Source organism: Larimichthys crocea, chromosome XXI, assembly GCF_000972845.2.
Source record: "Larimichthys crocea isolate SSNF chromosome XXI, L_crocea_2.0, whole genome shotgun sequence".
In the NCBI taxonomy this organism is placed as follows: domain Eukaryota; kingdom Metazoa; phylum Chordata; class Actinopteri; family Sciaenidae; genus Larimichthys; species Larimichthys crocea.
This window is the reverse complement of record NC_040031.1, coordinates 5,719,281-5,739,241: the sequence shown is the minus strand read 5'-3', so window position 1 is coordinate 5,739,241 and position 19,961 is coordinate 5,719,281. Positions and strand designations below refer to the sequence as shown.

General features: G+C 45.4%; 1 protein-coding gene across 5 annotated transcripts in view; it reads left to right on the top strand.

Moving 5' to 3' along the window:
* Positions 1-18,947, top strand: part of dusp8a (dual specificity phosphatase 8a) — a 43,931-nt gene extending 24,984 nt beyond the window's left edge. For 4 of the 5 annotated variants that reach the window (XM_019263088.2, XM_019263089.2, XM_010732754.3 and 1 more), the window contains exons 4-7: positions 13,774-13,940; positions 14,062-14,221; positions 14,583-14,706; positions 15,051-18,947. In XM_019263088.2, the coding sequence (XP_019118633.1) occupies positions 13,774-13,940; positions 14,062-14,221; positions 14,583-14,706; positions 15,051-16,293 (1,694 nt within the window). In that variant the 3' untranslated portion in view covers positions 16,294-18,947. Of the gene's footprint in view, positions 1-7,432; positions 8,264-13,773; positions 13,941-14,061; positions 14,222-14,582; positions 14,707-15,050 lie in introns of those variants that run through there. The other variant, XM_010732755.3, reaches the window with a different exon arrangement.
* The last annotated feature ends 1,014 nt before the right edge of the window (positions 18,948-19,961 follow it).

The window sequence follows — 19,961 nt, the reverse complement described above, 5'->3', positions numbered from 1 at the left end:
GAATATTGTGTTGCAAAGCTCATACTTGAGTTTGTTTTAGGATACAATAAAAAAAAAAGTGAATGTGGAGCATCTGTAAAACAATCAAGTGCCAGCCTAAATTAAATATAACATATAAAAATATGTTACAATAACCTTTGGTTTCTTTTCCTACAAGATTCAGGTTGCTTGTTTTACAATAAGTAAAGTTTGAAGTGGAGAAGTCCTGTGGGGGAAATTCTTGTACCACAGTGCCCTAAATACGTCCAACATAGTTGTTGAAGCTGCTTTGTGTATATACTCCCTTCACAGTGCATACCTTCTGGCTCCTGCAGCATTTGAAATCTATCTACAGGGCTTTTGAACATCCCAACCCACCCCTGTCATGTATTCATCCAGCATGGAATAAAAATAGTTTGTTTAAACTGTTACCTAGGCAGTGTCAACACATCAGGTCAACAGGAGCTGAAGCTGAACAGCGTGCTAACCCAGGCCGCTTTCTCCATGCTACGCCCCCATCAGCACCTCATAACTCGAACCTCACCATGAATTTGGGCCAAGTGCTTCGTAGTTTGGTTGCTGCGCCATCAGTTTACCGCTGCAGCATTTATCTTGATGACTCTGACACACATGTGGAGTGGAAATTTCCAAAGGAAGAAAAAAAAAGGAAGGGAAAGGAGTAGCTTAAAAGCTGTACAAGTTTATCATACCCAGAGCTGGATTGCATCCACCAGATTCCATTCATGCTTGGACTGCCCACTGCCGCTCCTGTCGTAGCGTCGTTCCCTGGAACAATGGTGGATTCCTGTTTATCACCGTGCTGTCTTTGATGCTCTTTATCTCTGGCATGCCGCAGCGCTGCTTCCTTGTTTATCTAATTGGTTACCATGGGTGTTTGTTTTTTTTCGGCTGTTTTAATCTGATTTAGACTGCACCTCATCCATGTGGATGAGGTTTTATTTCTTGGCAGCCTTTTGAAGTGTGTTACAGTATGAGAAAATCTATTTTAATGTGCAGTTCACTAATAATTTTCCAAAAGCAGACAGGGGGATTTTCTTTTCCAGGCTCACTGGCAGAGGAGTAGACTAGTCGCCTGTAGCAGAGCAGAGCAGTTTAAATCCTCAGCGGTTTAACACTTTTCCTGCTATGTACACAGACTTGTAACGGAGGTCTTATTACTGTAAATACATGGTGACCACACAAACTTTTGGGCTGAACCTCTGGGACTGCCACTGCTTCCTGATAAAGGCGGGAGATTTTCCGTCACCACGGTAACAGGCTAATTTTGGAGTTCCAGGCAAGCTCGAGGCCCCCGGATTGAGGAATGCAGCAGTTTGTGATCATTCCCGGTCCTCCTGATATCTTCCCCCTCTGCTCACGCACAAACACAGACGCACTCGGTACACGAATGCGTACACACATGCATACATGAAGGCAGCCTACGGAGAGGCCACTTCCCCTTCTGTTGTGTAACTATTTCCTCTTTCTGATAAAGTAAGTCAGGACTCCCTGGGGTGGAAGAGGGAGACGCCTAAGGAACTCATCATGCGTGTTATGAGCGTTTGACTATTTGTACTTTTACAGTGTCTTTTGATTAACTGCTGATAAGATTTTTTTTTTTTTTTTTAAACTCAACCATCAGCTTTTAAAATAATTTTAAAGGCACAGTGAAGGCGTTGGCAGGGCGCACGCATAAACAGCTTGCCCAGTTCCTCTCGCGGCATCACGTCATTCCTTCTCTATTGTTCTGCTGTGGCTGGTGGAGTGATGTCACTGCAGCGTTGTGGATATGACACATTCACGCACACACATCATCTGCACATTCTGTAATGGCAGGAAAGCCAACCCTGACCATGGCTGTCACCATGTCCTGTAGGCTCAAATACAGTCTCCAGGGTGTAACGCCTTACTTCTGCTTCATGTGTTTTTTTTCCCCTCAGAAATCTGCACCATAAACTTTGATATGGTATCAGTATTTCAGTGAATTCATATAACTATGTGTTCAGGAACATATTATCTCACTCCAACATCAGCTGGAGTGTTTATTTCCATTTCTGTTTGGAAAATAATCCTTTTGTCATGCGCTACTTTTGAGGTCAGTGGAAAAACACACACTATTTACACATTTCTCACCTTTCATTATGCCATGAGTCATGTTGCATGTGCTGATGAGATAATAGGAGTTGTTGTGTAAAAGAATATTGAGGGAAACTGATCATATTATTCAGCGACAGGCACAGACAGACACAGAGAAACACCCTGGTTACAGTCTGAGCTAATTGTGAGAAAGGTAGACAAGACACTGCTAGACACTTGAGAGTGTGTGTGTGTGTGTGTGATTGTGTGTGTGTAACCAATAGAGGACCAGATGGCTTGGCTTCCAGCACTGGTGTCAGGACAGTGTGTCTGTCAGCCTGCCTGCTGCGCTGATAGGAGCTAATTAATACTGAACTGATCTGAGACCTGCCTGTCAGTCTGCATGTAGCGGTGGTACAAGCTCATTAAAAACAAACTGATCCGCTGTCAGCTCCTCTCTGTCGGAGCAGCGCCATCATTACACGTGTGTGTCTGTGTGTCAGACAGCCCAACATGCGAGAGACGGCGAGAGCGAGAGAAGGATGAGGTGTGTTTTCGGCGCATTATTACCTTGGAGCACTGCGAGGAAACCCTGTGCATCCCAGCTGAGGCTATTAGCATTTAGAATGAAATAACAATCCGTTATGCTCAAGTGAACCTGGGTAGAAAAACTCTGGGGAAATCAAATGAGAGTGTGTGCACACACATTTTTTATCTTTTCATTCCTAAAGACTGATGTGCATGGCCTCCACACATATTGAGCGTTTATTGTCACCCTGACGCACACACATATGCATCTATACACAACCTCCAAAAAAACAGCTGTGATCCGTCTCACTCTCGGCTAAAATGAATATTCACTTTGCGTTCTCACACTTTTACACAGAGTGAATGCACAGGCTTTATATGCATGCAAACATACTGTAGGCGCATGCCTGCGGTGTCATTTCACGTTGAGGCTTAACAGCACCCCCTTTTTCTCCACACACACACACACACACACACACACACACACACACACACAAACACCGCTGAACATCTCCAACTGGGATTTTTAAGTAGTTCATCTGGTTTATGAGGGCCCGTCTGGTCCTGAAAGCCCCCCTTGGTGTGTTTGATAGCTCGTCTCTCCTTTTGTGTGTGTGTCTTATGTATATGTGTTTGCCTGAGTGTATATTATGTGTGTGTGCCAGTGCGATAGATTTACTGGTGCAGTAGCCCCGGGTGCTGAGCTCCTCCAGGGGGTTAAGTTGTTTGGAGGGCAGGGGGTCTGCTGCATGACTGATGCGGGCAGGCCTCCCTCCAGGCTGCACAGATAGAGATGAAACTACCTCATGCGTGAGCACACGACCAAGTAGTGCACCAGTGCTTCCTTAATCTCACATCTCTCCTCCTGGCTGCTCTTTACATCTAAAGAGCGCCTCCCTCCATCTTTCTCTGGTTTCTTCCTCGATTTCACCTCGTCGGCCTTTCTTTGATGCTATCAGCTTCCGTCGTCCGTCTGAAAATAGATCGGTGTAATACAAGTTTCAGTCCTGAGACCAAAATAGTTTCCTTTGTTTCAGGAATATGTAGTCTTTTGACGCCTTTTTTAAATAAAAAAATATGCCAAACAGCTCATGCATCAATGGTAAATAAAGATATTTGTATCTAATCAAAGAAAAATGTTATTATTTGATTAATTAAACGTCCTACAAACATTTCAGTGAGCACTCAAAAAGTACTGAGGCATGGAAACCGTGCCCATAACACATGCACACCCCACTGCACCAATGTCCCTTTGTGATATGATCACATCATTTCTGCCACCATCTCCCTAAAGATTCAAACACCCCCTGATTACACCCAGCACCCCCAGATACCTAATATCCCCCTCCTCCAACACCTCCCCCACCCTCAATTGCTCCATCCGTTCATCCATCCTCCCCTCTCCCTCCCCTGGTGACTACCTCACCCCCCAGGCATGGCAGCTGTGTTCTCCTGTAGGCATTACATCACTGCAAGAGCAGCCTTGTTACTGATCCCCTGACAACCAGCACTATCAACACGCACACACATGCACATACAGATATACACACACACATACGCACGCGCGCACACACACACGCACACACACACACTTGTGCACGGGCACATATGCTTGTGTTTACACATATTGGTGCAAATAACTGTCGACCCTGTCCCTAACCCTTGCAGCAATGTCCTCACTGTCTTCCTCTCACCTTGCTACGCTCATCCTCTTCACGCACGGGTGTAACACACGGTTGTGTGCGCGCACACACACACACACACAGATGAACTCACACACACATTAACTAACAGTCTTCATCACCCTAACCTGCCCTATCCGGAGAATGACGTCTCTCTTTCCCGTGATATCCTGACAGATGATCTGTGGTGTAGGATGACACTCCTGTCGCTGCCTGTCTCACTGCGGAGGGACGGGGGTACGGGCTCTGACGAAACATATTAAGTGAAAAATAATTAATTTATATCATGATGTTCGTACAAGCTTGCATGGAGGTTTCAAACTGATTTTTAGACTGACATGATTGGTGAAAATTAAGATTGGTTTCCTAGAAACTGTGGATTAAAAACCACAAGTGTTTCACCTCCATGTATATCCTTCAAAAGTAAATTCCACAAAAATGAATAGTTAGTAGTTAGTAATAGTTAAGGTAATAGTGTACAAATGTATGTGTAATGTTGCAAAAATAATAACTGCAGTTAGTGTGAAAGTATTTAGATTAAAGACGATAGCTATCAAGCAGCTTCCAGGTCCCAGTCAGTTTACAGAGCTTACTTCAGCACTTATTTGCATTCACAATATCAATCCAGATCAAATCTCTCATATGTTAATCTACCATTTAACAGTCTTGAACGTCCACTGAATACTGCTCACCTCTTCCAAGTGTATAAGTAAAAACACAAAGGGCTGGGCTACTGTAGAAACACAGTGCAACATGGGACAATATAGAAAGGGACCTGCTCCCTCTGTGGATATAAAAGGCTCGTTCTGAGCTAACAAAAACATAACGGTTCTTATATTCTGGTGATTAAACACAAATGAAAACATATTTATAGATTATATATTCCATTTCCGCAGTATTCTGCCAATAAATCCACATAAAAATCTTACACACTGGACCTTTAACACCCTTGTACATTAGCGATTCTCTATTACTGTTTGGAGGACACCTAGTGGCTTCCAGTGCAGAGGAGTGGTGCCATGTTGATCTGGTCTCCAAGGCCCCTTTGGCCTTTACACACCTTCTCTCTTTCTGTCTTACATTGCTATCTCATACTCATCTCCACTGTCTGTTTTGGCTCGTCTCTATGTGTGTATGTGTGTGTATAAACTGCGCGTTGTCCCAGTAACAAGCCCTCTACCATAAAAGCACGCTCTAAATCTAAGAGATGTCAGAGGAGGGGGTTGTCTGGAGTGACCGTGCTACCTATTTCTGTCGCAGCAGGGGCACACATGTGCAGTCAATAAAAAAGGCCTTGCTGTCATTTATAGCGTCTTGGCTGTAATCCTCTAATTAACACACCTACTATTCTGAGCCTTGTTACCCTGCTGAGGACTAGAGGAGGAGGAGAGGGGGTATAAAGAGAGTAAGCGCATGGTGTTTGCTTTAGGAACTCAAATAAGTTTGGGCATTAAAACATCAGCGGCTACTTTGTTTTGTTGCTGCTGGCTTCCATCGCTGCGGGTTTGCAGGTGTCGGAGGAAGTCGTCTGTTTCAAAGCCGCTTTAATGGCTTCGAGCCACACTGACAGAACAACCAAACCGAGGTGTGGATTCAAACCGGGGTGACGATCGGTGTGTTTGAAGTGTAGTGACCCCAGTTGACCACTGTGGAGTGCTCCAACCAGCTGCAAATGAGTAAAAAAGTGTGTGTTTATCATAAGTATGGCAGCGTGGTGTGTGTGTGTGTGTGTGTGTGTGTGTGATTTGTCAATCTGTGTTTTTTCTTGGTACCTCCCAAAACCAGCATTTTTCACAAAGCTCATCATCACCAAGTGACCTATTTCCTCTCCCGCTGCCTCTCTCAGTGACCCGCAGTTGAGCGGAGGGTGACGTAAGGCTGTTCTCACCCGTGTGTGATCATTCAGGGGTCTACAGTGATGAGATGAGGTCAGTCAGTCAGCATGCAGCTGGCCCCCTAACTAGACAGCTTGTATAAGCTTATTTGCCTTTCTTTGGAGCTGGGCTGACTGTGGCAATGACTTAATGTACTTGAAGTTCTGACCTGGTTTGAATGTAATCAGTGTACCATGATGCATCAGCCTGAGACTGGACAGACAGGACATTTGACTGGCCTACACAGGGAAGCTGCTGGAATATGTGCTCCTAATTAACGGACATAAATGGCAGACAAAAGGAACAGTCGTGTAAGACTGATTAATCATTTTGTACCAATGTAATAATTAGTTAACATTCAGTCTCCTCCAGCGGTTATGTTAAGTCCTCTGCTGCTTTGTTTCCATAGCTGGACTTGTGGCCTACATGTTTGTCATTCCATAGTAAAGTACCAGGAGTCTGTGGCCTGTCAAATGGATGATGGCTGCCGACCACAAGCTTGTTTGGTCTTCTCATCACCTCTAGTTGTCCCTTCCTCTTTTGTCTGCTGTAATTTATTTTCTTTTTTTCTTCTCCTGCCTTCTCTACAGCTTCACTCTCTCCTCTCCTCTCCTCTCTACTGTTTCATCCTCAAACACGAGAACGCGGTGTCCAAACACAGGCGCGTTAGACAAGAACCAGCGCAGGAAACACGGTGAAGTCACACACATTCCCTCACCTTGGGAGACAAATCAGCTTTCAACACACTGACACAGTCTTAATCCCCCCCTGCACTATGCAGATACAGTACATTTAAGGCAATCAACCTAATGTAGCTCTTCAGCTTTTGCTCACTGATGATGGGCTGTATAGCTTTATTAAAGGTGCAGAAATATGCATCTTGTTTTTTTAAATTTCTTTTATTATAACCGTCAAGTTCACAAACCCCTCAGCAAACATTGCTCACATTAAAAAGCTGCACTATCATGCACACATGCAACACAAGTCTCTTTTTACAAGTCAAGCATGTCCCTCTCTTCCCTGTAATCAACAACACAAACTGTTCAGTCTTGCAGTAGCGTGTATAAATCTATATAGCTGTGTCTTAGCCTCCATCCTTCTCTGATAGAGGCCTCCTCCACAGCTAGGCCCCTGAGGTGGCCGCGTATTTGTTGGGTGAGTAAGGAATGTGGTTACATGCCTTAGACATTAGCTATGACGGAGCGCTGGCTCCACAAGAGAGGGAGGGTGCAAAGGGAGGTAGCAGAGGAGGGAGGGAGGGAAGAGTCTGAGCTCACGGCAAGTGAGCTCATTTACCCCCAGAGCTCGAGGAGAGAGTGCGGCTCCGTCATCCTCTTTGCAGAGAGAGAGAGAGAGAGAGAGAGGGGAGGAGGGAGTGAGAGGGAGGAGTGTAATCCAGCGACTGAGCGAATGAGAAACGGGGAGAGTGGAGCAGCACAACAATAGTGGGCTGCTCTTCTGGCTGTGGACTCACAGAGACAGAGAGAGCGCTCAGAGAGACACACAGACGCTCTGTAAACCAGCTGCAGACAGATTACAGCTGGTTTATACGTACAGGCATTACAGAGTACTCACTTTTGTTTTTCCTCTTGCTCTCCGTGTGGGCGACCGTTCTTCACAAAACCACAGAATTGCTAAATATTGACGCAGGAGCATTTTAGGAATTTTTGTGGTCATTGCATTGGATTTGTGCCATAGGTGGACTTGAGGAGTGTGTCCACAGACATTTTGGACTAGTTTACGTGGTACTGGTTCTGTTCTCTGAGGGTCACCGCCTGGACACTGGAACAGCTGACTTGACTTGAGGAGTTTTGTCTACTTTGGATTTTTACAATCACAGACTGTGGACTCACTTTAATCAGCCTCCCGAGGAAGACCACTTCTGTTTGTTTGTTCAGACATTTTTTTGTGCGGCGGGTGCTCCATCCCTGAAGGAAGGAGCATCAGAACATTTCCATCTGTGTGTGTGTGTGTGTGTGTGCGTGAGACAGAGCGTGTTCTGGGGGATGCCTCTGGATGTGGTAATTGCCCCAGCGGAGGACTGTTTTTGGCCGGACCTGCAGGACACAGACATGAGGCTGAAGATCAGGGTCCGCCGAATGAAGGAGGGGAGAGAGCTACGAGGTGTGTATCCACCTGGATTCAGAGCAGGAGACAATATCTGTATGTATGTGTGTGTGTGTGTGTGTTTCTCTGTCAGAACATCCCTTTCTGGCAAGTAACATGTTGTAGGATGTGGGCCTTTGTGTACAGAGGTTACTGGGCTACCCTACATAGTGAATACATAAAGAATGATGTATGATTTAATGTAATATAAAGACAGGGGATGTTGTAGATTTTGCTTGGTTTAAGATATCTTAACCCACTGATAATGGTTTGTGCAGTGCCGATGAGTACAAAGACACAGTGGGCTCTCAGGTATTGAGGTATCCCAGTCCAGGCATGCTGCAAACGAAAGATAGATGTGAATTGCATTTTAAGGACTTGTACTGGATCAATAGTTAGATTTACTGCTACAGCAGGCTAAAGGAATAAATCACAGGGACCCACTAATTGTTTTCCCACCTTTTTTTGTTTGCACAGTTAATGTGTTTAGAGATGGAGAATAGGAAGAAGTAGGATTAAGAGGATGACATTATGAAGACGAGAAGCGATGAAGAGGAAAGAGAGGGGAGAGAAAAAGGGGTCGGGGGAGGAAGAATGAGAGCCGTGACCCACGGTATGACATAGTGCTCATGCTCTCTCAGCCTGTGGTCATTGAGATGTAAAACTATCACAAAGGCTCTTTCTCTCTCTCTTTCTACTCGTCTGCTCTTGGCTTTTCTCTCGCTCCTGCTCGCCCTCTCTCTCTCTGCAGAATGGTGTCTTGTGGAGATTATGTTATCAATATGTGTGCAGTGTGCACTGCAGGTGTTTAACATAACACCTTTCACACAGAGCAATGAGGCAATGCAGAGTTATGGTGCTGTGGAAAAGTCCTCTTTATATACAAGCACACTTATTGTGGATATTGCACAAAATATCTATTCATAATTCATTGTAGGATCCTTTGGGTCATAAATGTATGAGAATAGGAGTGTAAAGTTTGTATGCAAATGTCGACGCTGTATGCATATTAGTGCATATCAGAGAGCTGGTTCAAAGCAGTTAGCACAGCAGCCCTCCACACCTGCCTCGCTTCACACTGTTACAGTAGGTGTGTGTTTTCTTTGTGTGTGTGCGTGCATGTGTGCACGTCCTGTACGTGTCGCTGCTGGAAGTGTCAAACCCATCAGCTCAAACAAAGCTAGCGAAAGAAAATCACACGTTTGCCATCAGCAGGTGAAAATAGGATTGTGTCTGTCACAGGTTATTTTGAGGCGCATCGACCTGCCTCTGTGGAAATAGACTTGTGAATGCAGGCGAAATCACAGGAGGGTTTATAGTCCTGTATTGCAATAACACGGTGCTGCTGAAACAGCAGTTGATCAAAGTGACATGCTCCTGCTATCTGCTCACTAAGATAGAGGAACAATAAACAGTTTAACCATCAGCCAGGATGACATGTTAATCAGACAGTCATTCCCGTCATCAACCTGACGCCCCATGTAAGAAGCGATGACCTCATCCCACTAGCTCATCTATAGTCTGTCAATCTACACATTTCTGACAGACGTGGCCCACTGTACCCCCCCTAAAACACACACACACACACACACACACACACACACACACACAGACTCCATAGCTTCTTCAGGCTGCAGCGTTGCCTTTGTGGAAGCTGAGTGGGACATGTGTGCAATGATGTCATGTTGGGAGGGTGAGGGATGGTGGGGAGGGAAGGGGGGTCACATTGAGATGCTAATGTCCCCTCATAGTGGAGGGGACAGCTGGAGGGGCACAGAGGATGGCGTCATGTCTCCCCCGATATGAACCACATAAGAGAGCGATGGTGGGAGGGATGGAGGGGTGCGGGGTACTCATTCAGGCAGATCAATGCCCCCAGGCTGTAGAGGGTTGTGTGTGTGCGTGTGTGTGTGTGTGTGTGTGTGTTCCATTAACAGACGAGTTAAAGAGGGCAACTGAAAGCAACTGAAGAGACTGAAACACACACAGAGGCGAGGGGGTGGAGGGGGTGAGCTCGTATTGACGAAGCAGTCAATTGTACCAGCAGCAGTGATGTAACAGCAGAGCTCCCATTAACCATAACAGCCAGGCAGGTGTTGTGTGTCTCTGTTCATCCGGTCAATATCTCCGGGATTCCACCGCCATTCATCATCTTTCAGCTTACCGCATCGATTCACGCAGCAGGATGGCCCCAAAAAGCCAGAATTTGATCCAAATATCCTCTGCTAAACACACACACACACACACACACACACACACACACACACTTTTCATCAGGAGGGGGATCACCGCTCGCTACCAGCGAACAAAGGAGGCCTGAGTGCTCGGCTCTGACAGGGCAAGAGAGGAAAATAAGCAGTTGCATAAGTGATGAAGTGGGCAGAGGAAAACGGAAAAAGGAAGTCACTGCTGGCTAGCGTTGCTGATGGCGACACAGTGCCCTCTTTCCCGGTTGTGTGTTTTCTTTCTACTCAAACATTTTCTTTCTCTTTTTTTTTCATTGCATGTGTTCAAAATTGGGTTAGTCACATCCTGTGCATTTTCCCAAAGTTAAAGACACATGACATAGTACCATACAAAAGATGATCTTAGTCACGCAGAAATAATAAGATTGAAGAGTATTTTTGTGACATGATATCATCTGAACAGAGAAGTTTTTCTGTTTCATATTCAAATTAAACTGTAGGCTACGTTACAGCCCGAGGCAGGCATGAAAGCAGCCCTTCATACACACTGGAGTTTATCTTGTGAGTTTAATGTAACAGCGTGTTAGTCTCCGCTGATTATCATGCTGCGCCGAAGGTGAACTCATCTCTCCCAGTTGACTTTCTGATGTCATCTTCATGGACAGCTGGCCTGGTGTGTGTCACGGGGTATTTTCAGTGACCTCAGTGTGAGTGTACAGTGTGTTTATGTGTGCGCCTTGTGTGCGCCTTGTGTGCTTAGATTGGAAAGGACGGATGTGTCATCGTTGTCTTTTGGAGAATGTGAGGCCATGTCTCTTTGGGTTATTTGGTGCTCGTGTGTGTGTGTGTATGTCAGTGTGTGTTCATGCGCCCTTTGGACGGCCCAAAGCTTTATTCCATCTTGACAGCACTCGGGGACACGATGAGCCAACTGTCATCAACATCACTTGCCCTTCCTTGTAGTCATGGTAACCTTAAGTAGAGTGGGGTCAGGTGACGAGGTGACAATAACACGCTATCTCCTGTGCAACTAACATCCATTAGCAGCAGCCATGTAAAGCTTTGACTACAAGGAAGGTGTTTGTAATTGTGCTGACGTAATGTCACTGTAATGTAATAGCCCTTAAAAAGCAGGCAGGCACACTCAGTCCTGATCGCTTATCTCTGACTTCAGTCTCCCTTTATGCCAGTAACCCCTTACTCACTCTGGCTCACCACTCTTCCTGCCGTTTTGATGTTTCTTTTAAACGCGAGGTGACGTCAGCTACAGTAATCTCGGCTGTAATCATTAATCCAGACACACTCGTGATTAAACTGATAAAATATTTTTGAAGGAGCGTTTTCATTCATGCGTTCACTTCCGTTCATAAACACAAACACACTTTCTCTTCGGTGTTAAGCGCACAAACACCGTCTCTGTGGAACGTCCTGCCCTCTGTCCTTCTAACAACTCTCTAACAATGTCCTCGCACTGAAAAGGAAATGGTTGCTGTGTGATGTCAGGCTTTTTCCTGTTGATTTAACTGTCTCCAGGAACATGCCTCTTCCTCACACGGATACAGTATACAGCCTGAGGTGTGGGCTATATATGTAGCACCATTTATTTTCTTGTGTGTGTGTGTGCGTGTGTGTGTGTGCACAGGCTCCACACCAGCAGCTTGGGAAAAAGAGAAACCAGGAAGAAACCCTTCAAAGAACTACCCTTCCTCCCTCTGTTTTATCAATTAGCGACACTGTAGCACCGCCCATAGGATCACTAGAAAGAGGCTCAGGCTCTGGTGGAAATTGTACAGTGCCAGCACAGTCTAAAGCCAAACTGTGAACTACAAATGGCTGTTTAGTCTAGTCTAAAGAGGCCAAGAGGGTTAGATCATAGACACATCCCTCTCCCAGCCTCTCCTCCTTTGCATTAAGCTTTCCTTCCTCTATCTCGCATGTTATCTGATCGTTGTTTCTGCATCAGTCCATCCAACCCCATCCCTCCACTCCACCCCCCCACGTGGAGCACTGATGTCATTGCTCCACCGGTTGCCATTAATAGCTGGAAACAGACAACCCTTCTTCGTGCTGCTCTTAAAGGGACAGTGTGCCCAGAATAGCATTTGGTCATGAGGGTGCACCGGGTCCTCTGAAGCTGTGGTGTTGTGAAATCGCACCAAATACCAAAGCTGCTATTGTCTGAGTGTTTGCATAACTTTATGTTGCAGCTTTTTTAGATCTCTGTTGGGAGAGTACACAGTCCTTGCCATGCTGCTGACATGCGTGTGTGTGTGTGTGTGTGTGTGTGTGTGTGTGTGTGTGTGTAGCCGCTGCTACATGAGTAGTGCAGCTGGGTGTGTGTTACAACGGAAGGCAGTGTCCTGCCTGCACTGTGCTGTGTGTGCTACTTTAGAGCAGTGATGTCATGTCTCACTCACTCTCACTCTGTGACCATGTGTGTGTGTTGTGTGTGTGTGTGTGTGTGTGTTGTGTCCTAGATTGGGTTATATAGGCAGGGCTGAACCTAGATTAGGTTCTAATCTCCTTTCTGGGGCTCACGGTTTACTTGAAGTACTCTCCTCCCTTATACACACACTCCTCACAGCGAGGTCATTACCCACTCCAACACACACACACATACACCTCACCCCCACCTCCTCTTGTTGGCCTCCACCCTGTAGTTATACAACCGCTGTACTGCAGAGTAATGATGAGTGTGGGTATTTGTGCGTATGTGCAGAAGTGTGGGCAAGCAGTGCTCATGTGGTGTGTGTGTGACAGTGAGAGTGAATATTGAGCTTACATTGACTGCAAGATTATGTGATCATGTCTTCAGACCTTGTTAATATGTGTGTGCATGTGTATGACCGTGTGTGCGTGTGTGTGTGTGTGTGTGTGTGTGTTGTCAGGGGGATGTTACTGGGCCTCTGTCCTGGCCCTGCACCTGTGGCCTCTTTCATTCCCTGAGCCTGACGCAATGCACTGCTACAGGACATGAGCTCATGCAGGAAACAGAGCCACACACACACACATACACACACATATACACATATGCCAAAAGTGGAGCCGCCTGCCTCTTAAAGGGCCAGATACACACATTCCTGACCGCCCAGCAGTTAACCTAACTTGCACACAGAAGCACAGAGAGCCTCTTTTTTTTTTTTTTTGCTCCTGTTGCACTAAGCAAGCCCCAGACGTTGTAGCCCAGATTCACTTCTGAAAGACTACAGAGCGTCGGTCTGCTCTGCTGATGGTGGTGTAATGTTCTTGATCAGTTCTTTGCAGAGTTCCCAGTGTGTTGTTTGACTTCCATGTGGAAAACCATTAGCGTATCTAACCAGTCCTCTGCTTCTTTCTCTGCAGGAGGTTTTGCTGCATTCTCCTCCTGTTTCCCCGGCCTGTGTGAAGGGAAACCTGCCACTGCCCTACCTATGAGCTTGTCCCAGCCCTGCTTGCCTGTGGCTAATGTAGGGCCCACTCGCATCCTGCCACACCTCTACCTGGGTTCACAGAAGGACGTCCTCAACAAGGTAGAATTTTCTTTGTACTCGTTTTATAACTGTCATTGAAAGATAACATCCTTGTTATTGTCACCCGGCAACAAAAACATGGCCTTGAACTAATTTTATCTCTCTCTCTCTCTCTCTACAGGATCTGATGGCACAGAATGGTATCACCTATGTGCTGAATGCTAGCAACACCTGTCCCAAGCCAGACTTTATCAGCGAGAGCCACTTTATGCGTATCCCAGTAAACGACAACTACTGCGAGAAACTGCTTCCCTGGCTCGACAAAACTAACGAATTCATAGGTAAGAAAATCTAATAAAAGGATAACGTGTTGGGATCAACAATAAAAAGCTCAATAGCCACTGAGGGAACTGTCTCTATAAGGAAGTGAATTCATCTCAAGTTAGGTGTTGAAGAATGCCATGATATTCAATACAACGTGTCCGTACATTGTCAGAGTTAATAAACATTCACGTGCAGCTAAGGTAACAATAGCATCAGGTATAACAAATCCGTTCAGATGACCCCCCCCCCCCCCCCCCCCCCCCCCCCCCCCCCTCGTACTCTTCCAGGAAATGTCAGTTTTCTTTCAATAGACGCTGATTGTCTCGAGACTCTGCGCTGAGGATGTGTATTCATACCTGTTTGTTTCCCCCCCAACAGACAAAGCTAAGGTGTCAAACTGCAGAGTCATTGTGCACTGCCTGGCTGGAATCTCGCGTTCAGCAACCATCGCCATTGCATACATCATGAAGACAATGGGCTTGTCATCAGATGATGCCTACAGGTACGTTTGCTCCTCCCACCCACCACCAGCTGAGCTAAGGTGTCAGCCCAAGTAAAAAGGCAACTCACTGTTGAATGTAATGCTAGACGATTTTCCCACCCACCCCCCCTCCACTCGTGAGAAATGAAATTGGTAGATGGCTGCCAGGTAACAGAGTACATACAAAAGGCTTTACTTTGCCTCGCCTGGACAACACTGGCACATGATTATGTATTGTGCATAAACTCCTTCTTCTTCTCACCCTACGCCTTAGCGACAGATAGTACTCAAACTGTTTGCAAGAGTGGCCTTGTTAAAACTGTTTTCCTGTGACTAATATTTTCCAATTGTCTTCCTCCTTCCAGGTTTGTAAAGGACCGACGACCGTCCATATCCCCAAACTTCAACTTCCTTGGTCAGCTTCTGGAATTCGAGAAGGGCCTGCGATTACTGCAAGCTTTAACATCAACTTCTGATGACAAGATCTCTGAAAACAACACTAAACAAAGCTCAGAGATGAATGGAGTCAAAACAGGTTTCGAGATGAACGGTCACCTCAGCAACTACGACTCATCTGGGGGAGAGCCACACATCCCACCAGAACCCAAGCTGCCGTCACCCACCTCCCTCCAGCAAGGCTTCAATGGCCTACACCTCTCTGCAGAGAGGATCATGGACACTAACCGGCTTAAACGCTCCTTCTCCCTGGACATTAAGTCTGTATACTCACCTAATAGTCCCAGCCTGGCACCCACACATTCTGAAGACGTCCCCAAGCTGTGCAAGCTTGACAGCCCAGGAACGGGCACCTCCAATGGTGTCTGCTCCCAGTCTCCCGTCCTAGACAGCCCCAGCTCTTCTGATTCACCGTTCCCCTCACCAGGCAGCGGCGGTAGCATTGGAGGTTTGGGGCTTGGAGGAACTGAAGGAGTCCATCGGTCTGGTTCTTCCTCATCCAGACCCAGGAGAAAACCCAAACACTGCTCCAGTAGTTCCCCAATCCACTCCCAACCACACCAACCTCCACAGTCCCTTAGCTTGTCGCTGGACAAGAGCCCCAGCCTGGACGAGAACCTAAAGGGCTCCCTGCTCTTGTCACTACCCTCCCTGCCCAACATGGGCTCTGGGGCCATGTGGACCAAACACAGAGACACTGTCCAGGCCACCACTCCTGTCACTCCCGTCACCCCCACCACAGATGCCCCCTGGCACTTCGGGGCAGAGGAGGGTGGCAAGGTAGAGATGGAGCTGGGAGGAGGAGGGGTCGGAGGGGGAGAGGAGTCGACAGTGAGGTTCGGGAGCAGCTCGGCATACGTGGCGTTTGGGTGCAGCGAAGGTGTGCGGTTACGAGACAAATCCCAGAGGGAGAAGCCCTCAGCACCACAGACACAGAGAGACCACCGGGACTCGATGTCGTCGTCATCCGCAGTGACCATGTCCAACAGTGCGAACAACAGCGGGCCTGCGTCAGAGAAACAGTTCAAGCGGCGCAGCTGTCAGATGGAGTTCGAGGAGGGCATCTCCGAGACACGGTCCCGAGAAGAGCTGGGGAAAATCGGGAAGCAGTCGAGCTTCTCTGGTAGCATGGAGATCATCGAGGTATCCTGACAGATAATGGACATGATCAGAGCTGTCCCATGGGGGCACAAATGGACCTGGTTAGAGGGAGTACAAGAAGAGGACATATGACGGAGAGCAGAAGATGTTTTTTTGTTTGTGCTCCCCTCACAGATAGTGTTAAAGACTCCAACTGAGAGAAGGACAAGAGTTAGTGTGAAAAGGTTAGCAAGTGAGCTAGCATTCACACTTGGACAGATGGAGCCTGTGATGTGGTGCTTAGCAGACCAGAACCATCCTGAACTCTCATACAAATCTGAAGAAAAGTCTGGGGGAGAGGAGGGTATAGGGGGCGACTGTAGGTACTGAAATTCTTAATTTTTCTGAGCTCTGTCACAGATAAAAATAAAATGACCCAGGGCAAGTGTCATGTTGCATCCTTACTATATAGAATATCCCTATTTTGACAGAGTTCGGACACAAACTGCTTGCCTGCGGTCAAATGTAGTGTGCTTCAGTGGGTGTATAGCTCGTGATTTGAACCAAGCCCTGTGTTTTCCTCCCAAAGCTTCACCCCGTTGTCAGAAAGCCTCAGAACCTCGCACGGCTATGTCCGCCGCTCCCCACCCCCCCCCACCCCTCCGTCCCAATGGCTCTGCCTGCTACAGACTCTGCATAACAACATCAACAACAATAACAGACTACATAACAGCACCGTCTCCTCACATCACCACAGCACAAGGCAGAGAGATCCCAAGGACTTAATCTAATGGCGGTACTGTATCCAAACTATGAAGGATCCTCAGCACTTTGTTGCTGAAAAGACTTTGAGTTGAAGACTCTTAAGAGACGGGAGTGCCCCCCACCCCCTAAAGCACAGTGTGTCTTTCCTGACTTTGGCTCCCTTGTTTCCAGTGTTAACAGCGTGATGGGACTGAGGTTTCGGGATGGTGGCGAGGGTTCGCTTTAAACGGCCCCTCATCTCCTTTATAAACCCCCACTGCTCCACCTATGGTCACCACTGAGCATGCACCAGAAAGGCTGACTACAGACAGACAAATACTATATATACAATATGAATATATATAGCAATTTTAATGGACTTCTAATGACTTTTTTGTTCAGTTATAGTTTTAATTTATTGTATTGGTTCATTCTGGTAATGAGAAATAATATAATGTTTTGTGGATTTATTTCTTTTTTTTTCTTTTGTTGAATTATTATTATTATTATTATTATTTGCTGTATGGTATTTATGAACACACACAAACAAATACACACATTCAACAAAATCAAGCAAGCAATATGTGCTGTTCCTTCTTTGGGGAGAGTGATGTATGACTTTGAAATGCACTTTTCTGCTTTATGATAACTTAAGTTCAGTTACCCCTCACACCCCTGCAACAAGATACTCCGTAAGCCGAGTTTTGAGTTTTCTTAGTACAAATGTAAAGCCCCTGTTTTGTATTTGTAGGATGATACAAATATCCCACTAGTGAGATCTATAAGGACAGGATCTCTTCTTTTGGATCATCTGCAGCCTGTATTCAGGGTTTTTATCACAGTTGAGGGATCAAGCATTAACTAAAAGATTTGTTTGACTGAGGTAGACAAAGTAGCCACACACACACACACACACACACACTCTGATCACTCGTATACATTAAAACATTTCCTGCCAGTTTCCAGAGGGCATGCATAACAACGACAACTATATGCAAACAGACGCACGCTCTTTCACGAGTTTATAACATATAGACTTGCACAGCGAGTCCTCTCCGAGCCAGCACCAGTTCAACGTCATAACGCATCCCACCAAAGCTGAAACCAATACACACACACACACACACACACACATACATACACACATATAAATATATATACAAACACCCTATACTGTAGGCACTTACACATATTTTCACACATGTAAAGGCCCGACACACACCCTTTTGTTCATTCTCAGGGGATCTTTCAGTGAGCCAAGCCCAGCACAGGGCACACAGCTGCTGGTACATCAGCACAATGCATGTCCGTAAAGCTCCCTCGCTCTCTCTCTCTCTCTTTCTCTTTCTTTTATTTTTGCTCTTATTTCTTATTTTCCAAAGCTTTGATTACAAACTGCATAACAAAATGGAAAGAGAAAACAAAACGAGGATCTTCACATGTTGAGGTGAAAGAAATTAAAACTTTGCTCTCCTGGTGCGAGATGGTTATTTATTTATAATGTAAAATGTGTTTATTTCTTTTCCTTTGACCCTGATCTTGATTAGCTTTTCTCTCTGGTGATCTCTGACCTTTCACTCTGGCTGCTGCAGCTACAGTAAGTTCAGATAGATTCCTATGTTTCCCCCCAAGGCTCAAGCAACTTCTCCTCTCCTCTCCTCACCCTCCTCCCTATATTTTTAAGAAATGTTGTTAGAATTATTTATGACATGTAACAAAGATGATGCAGGCTGTCCCATTTGCTAAAATTGTTGTTATCGAATATTATTATTATTATTATTGTTATTATTATTATTATTATGTTGTGTAAATAGCAACGCATCTAAGAACACTGATGAATTTAGATGAGTTTTTAAAAGAAAATCCTGATACCTTAGGCTGCTTGACGCAAAAATACCTCAGGTTCTATTGAAAAGGCTTTTCCTTCCCCTGTACATGTTTTGTGAAAATGAGACAAAAATACAGACATGACAAAATACAAACCTCCTCTCTGCTTCTTCTTCTTGTGTGCTTGCATGGAGTGCTGAACGGGGCCGGGGAGGGAATTCCACCAAACAGACAGACAACACATTACGACATCCGCGAGTTCAGGAGCCTTCATATTGATTTTTGTGTTTAACCAGCTCCACTCTGACCACACCAACACCACTTCATCGATTTTTTTTTTCTTTTTTTTCCTCAGACTGTGCCACATACTTCCATGTGCTGAGGATGGAATGGTGAATTATTTAATAAGAGACAATTAGCTCAAACGGTTCATCTTATTATGAAGTTTACACCAAATTATTACTTATAGTGCAGTAAGAATGGTCCATTCAACATAAACAGTGGAAATAACAAAAAGTAACAATAACACAATGTTTTTCAAAATCTAAAACTATGTAGTTAATGTTCATGTGTCAAGGAGAAGGTTAGCTTTCTTTAGTTGAAAGACTTGAGGGAAACTGCAAGCCTGGCTCTGTCACGTCCATCTAGAAGTAACAAGATCTGCCTACCTGCTCCTTTGAATCTGAAAAAGCAGTGTAAAGAAGATAAGAGAAAAAGAGTTTTGGATGAGCTGACAAGAGAGCAACCAATTCCATTAATCTAGCCGACTGGTTATGAATGCATGAATGATAATTTCCAGATTTTTTGTTTCTCAGGTGACAAAAACAGAATTGAACCAACACACAACATGCTTTCTGTTTAATCTGTACAAAAACTGTCTACATGAAGAAAAGGGATTTCATGGAGCGGTCGGACAAGGTCAGGATAGCTGTTTCCTTGTTCCCAGTCTTTAAGATGAGAATATAATATGATCATATTCACCACATGACAGTAGCATGAATCTTCTTAATTAACTTTCAGCAGGAAAACAAATATATTTCTCCAAACATAGGCTACAATGTTTTCCTTGTTAAGGTAGCATAAAATGAAGTTACTCACATGGATTAATATGTTTTTTTGTTTGTTTGTTTGTTTCAGTTACAAGGTCCCTGAAAATGATTTAAATACAT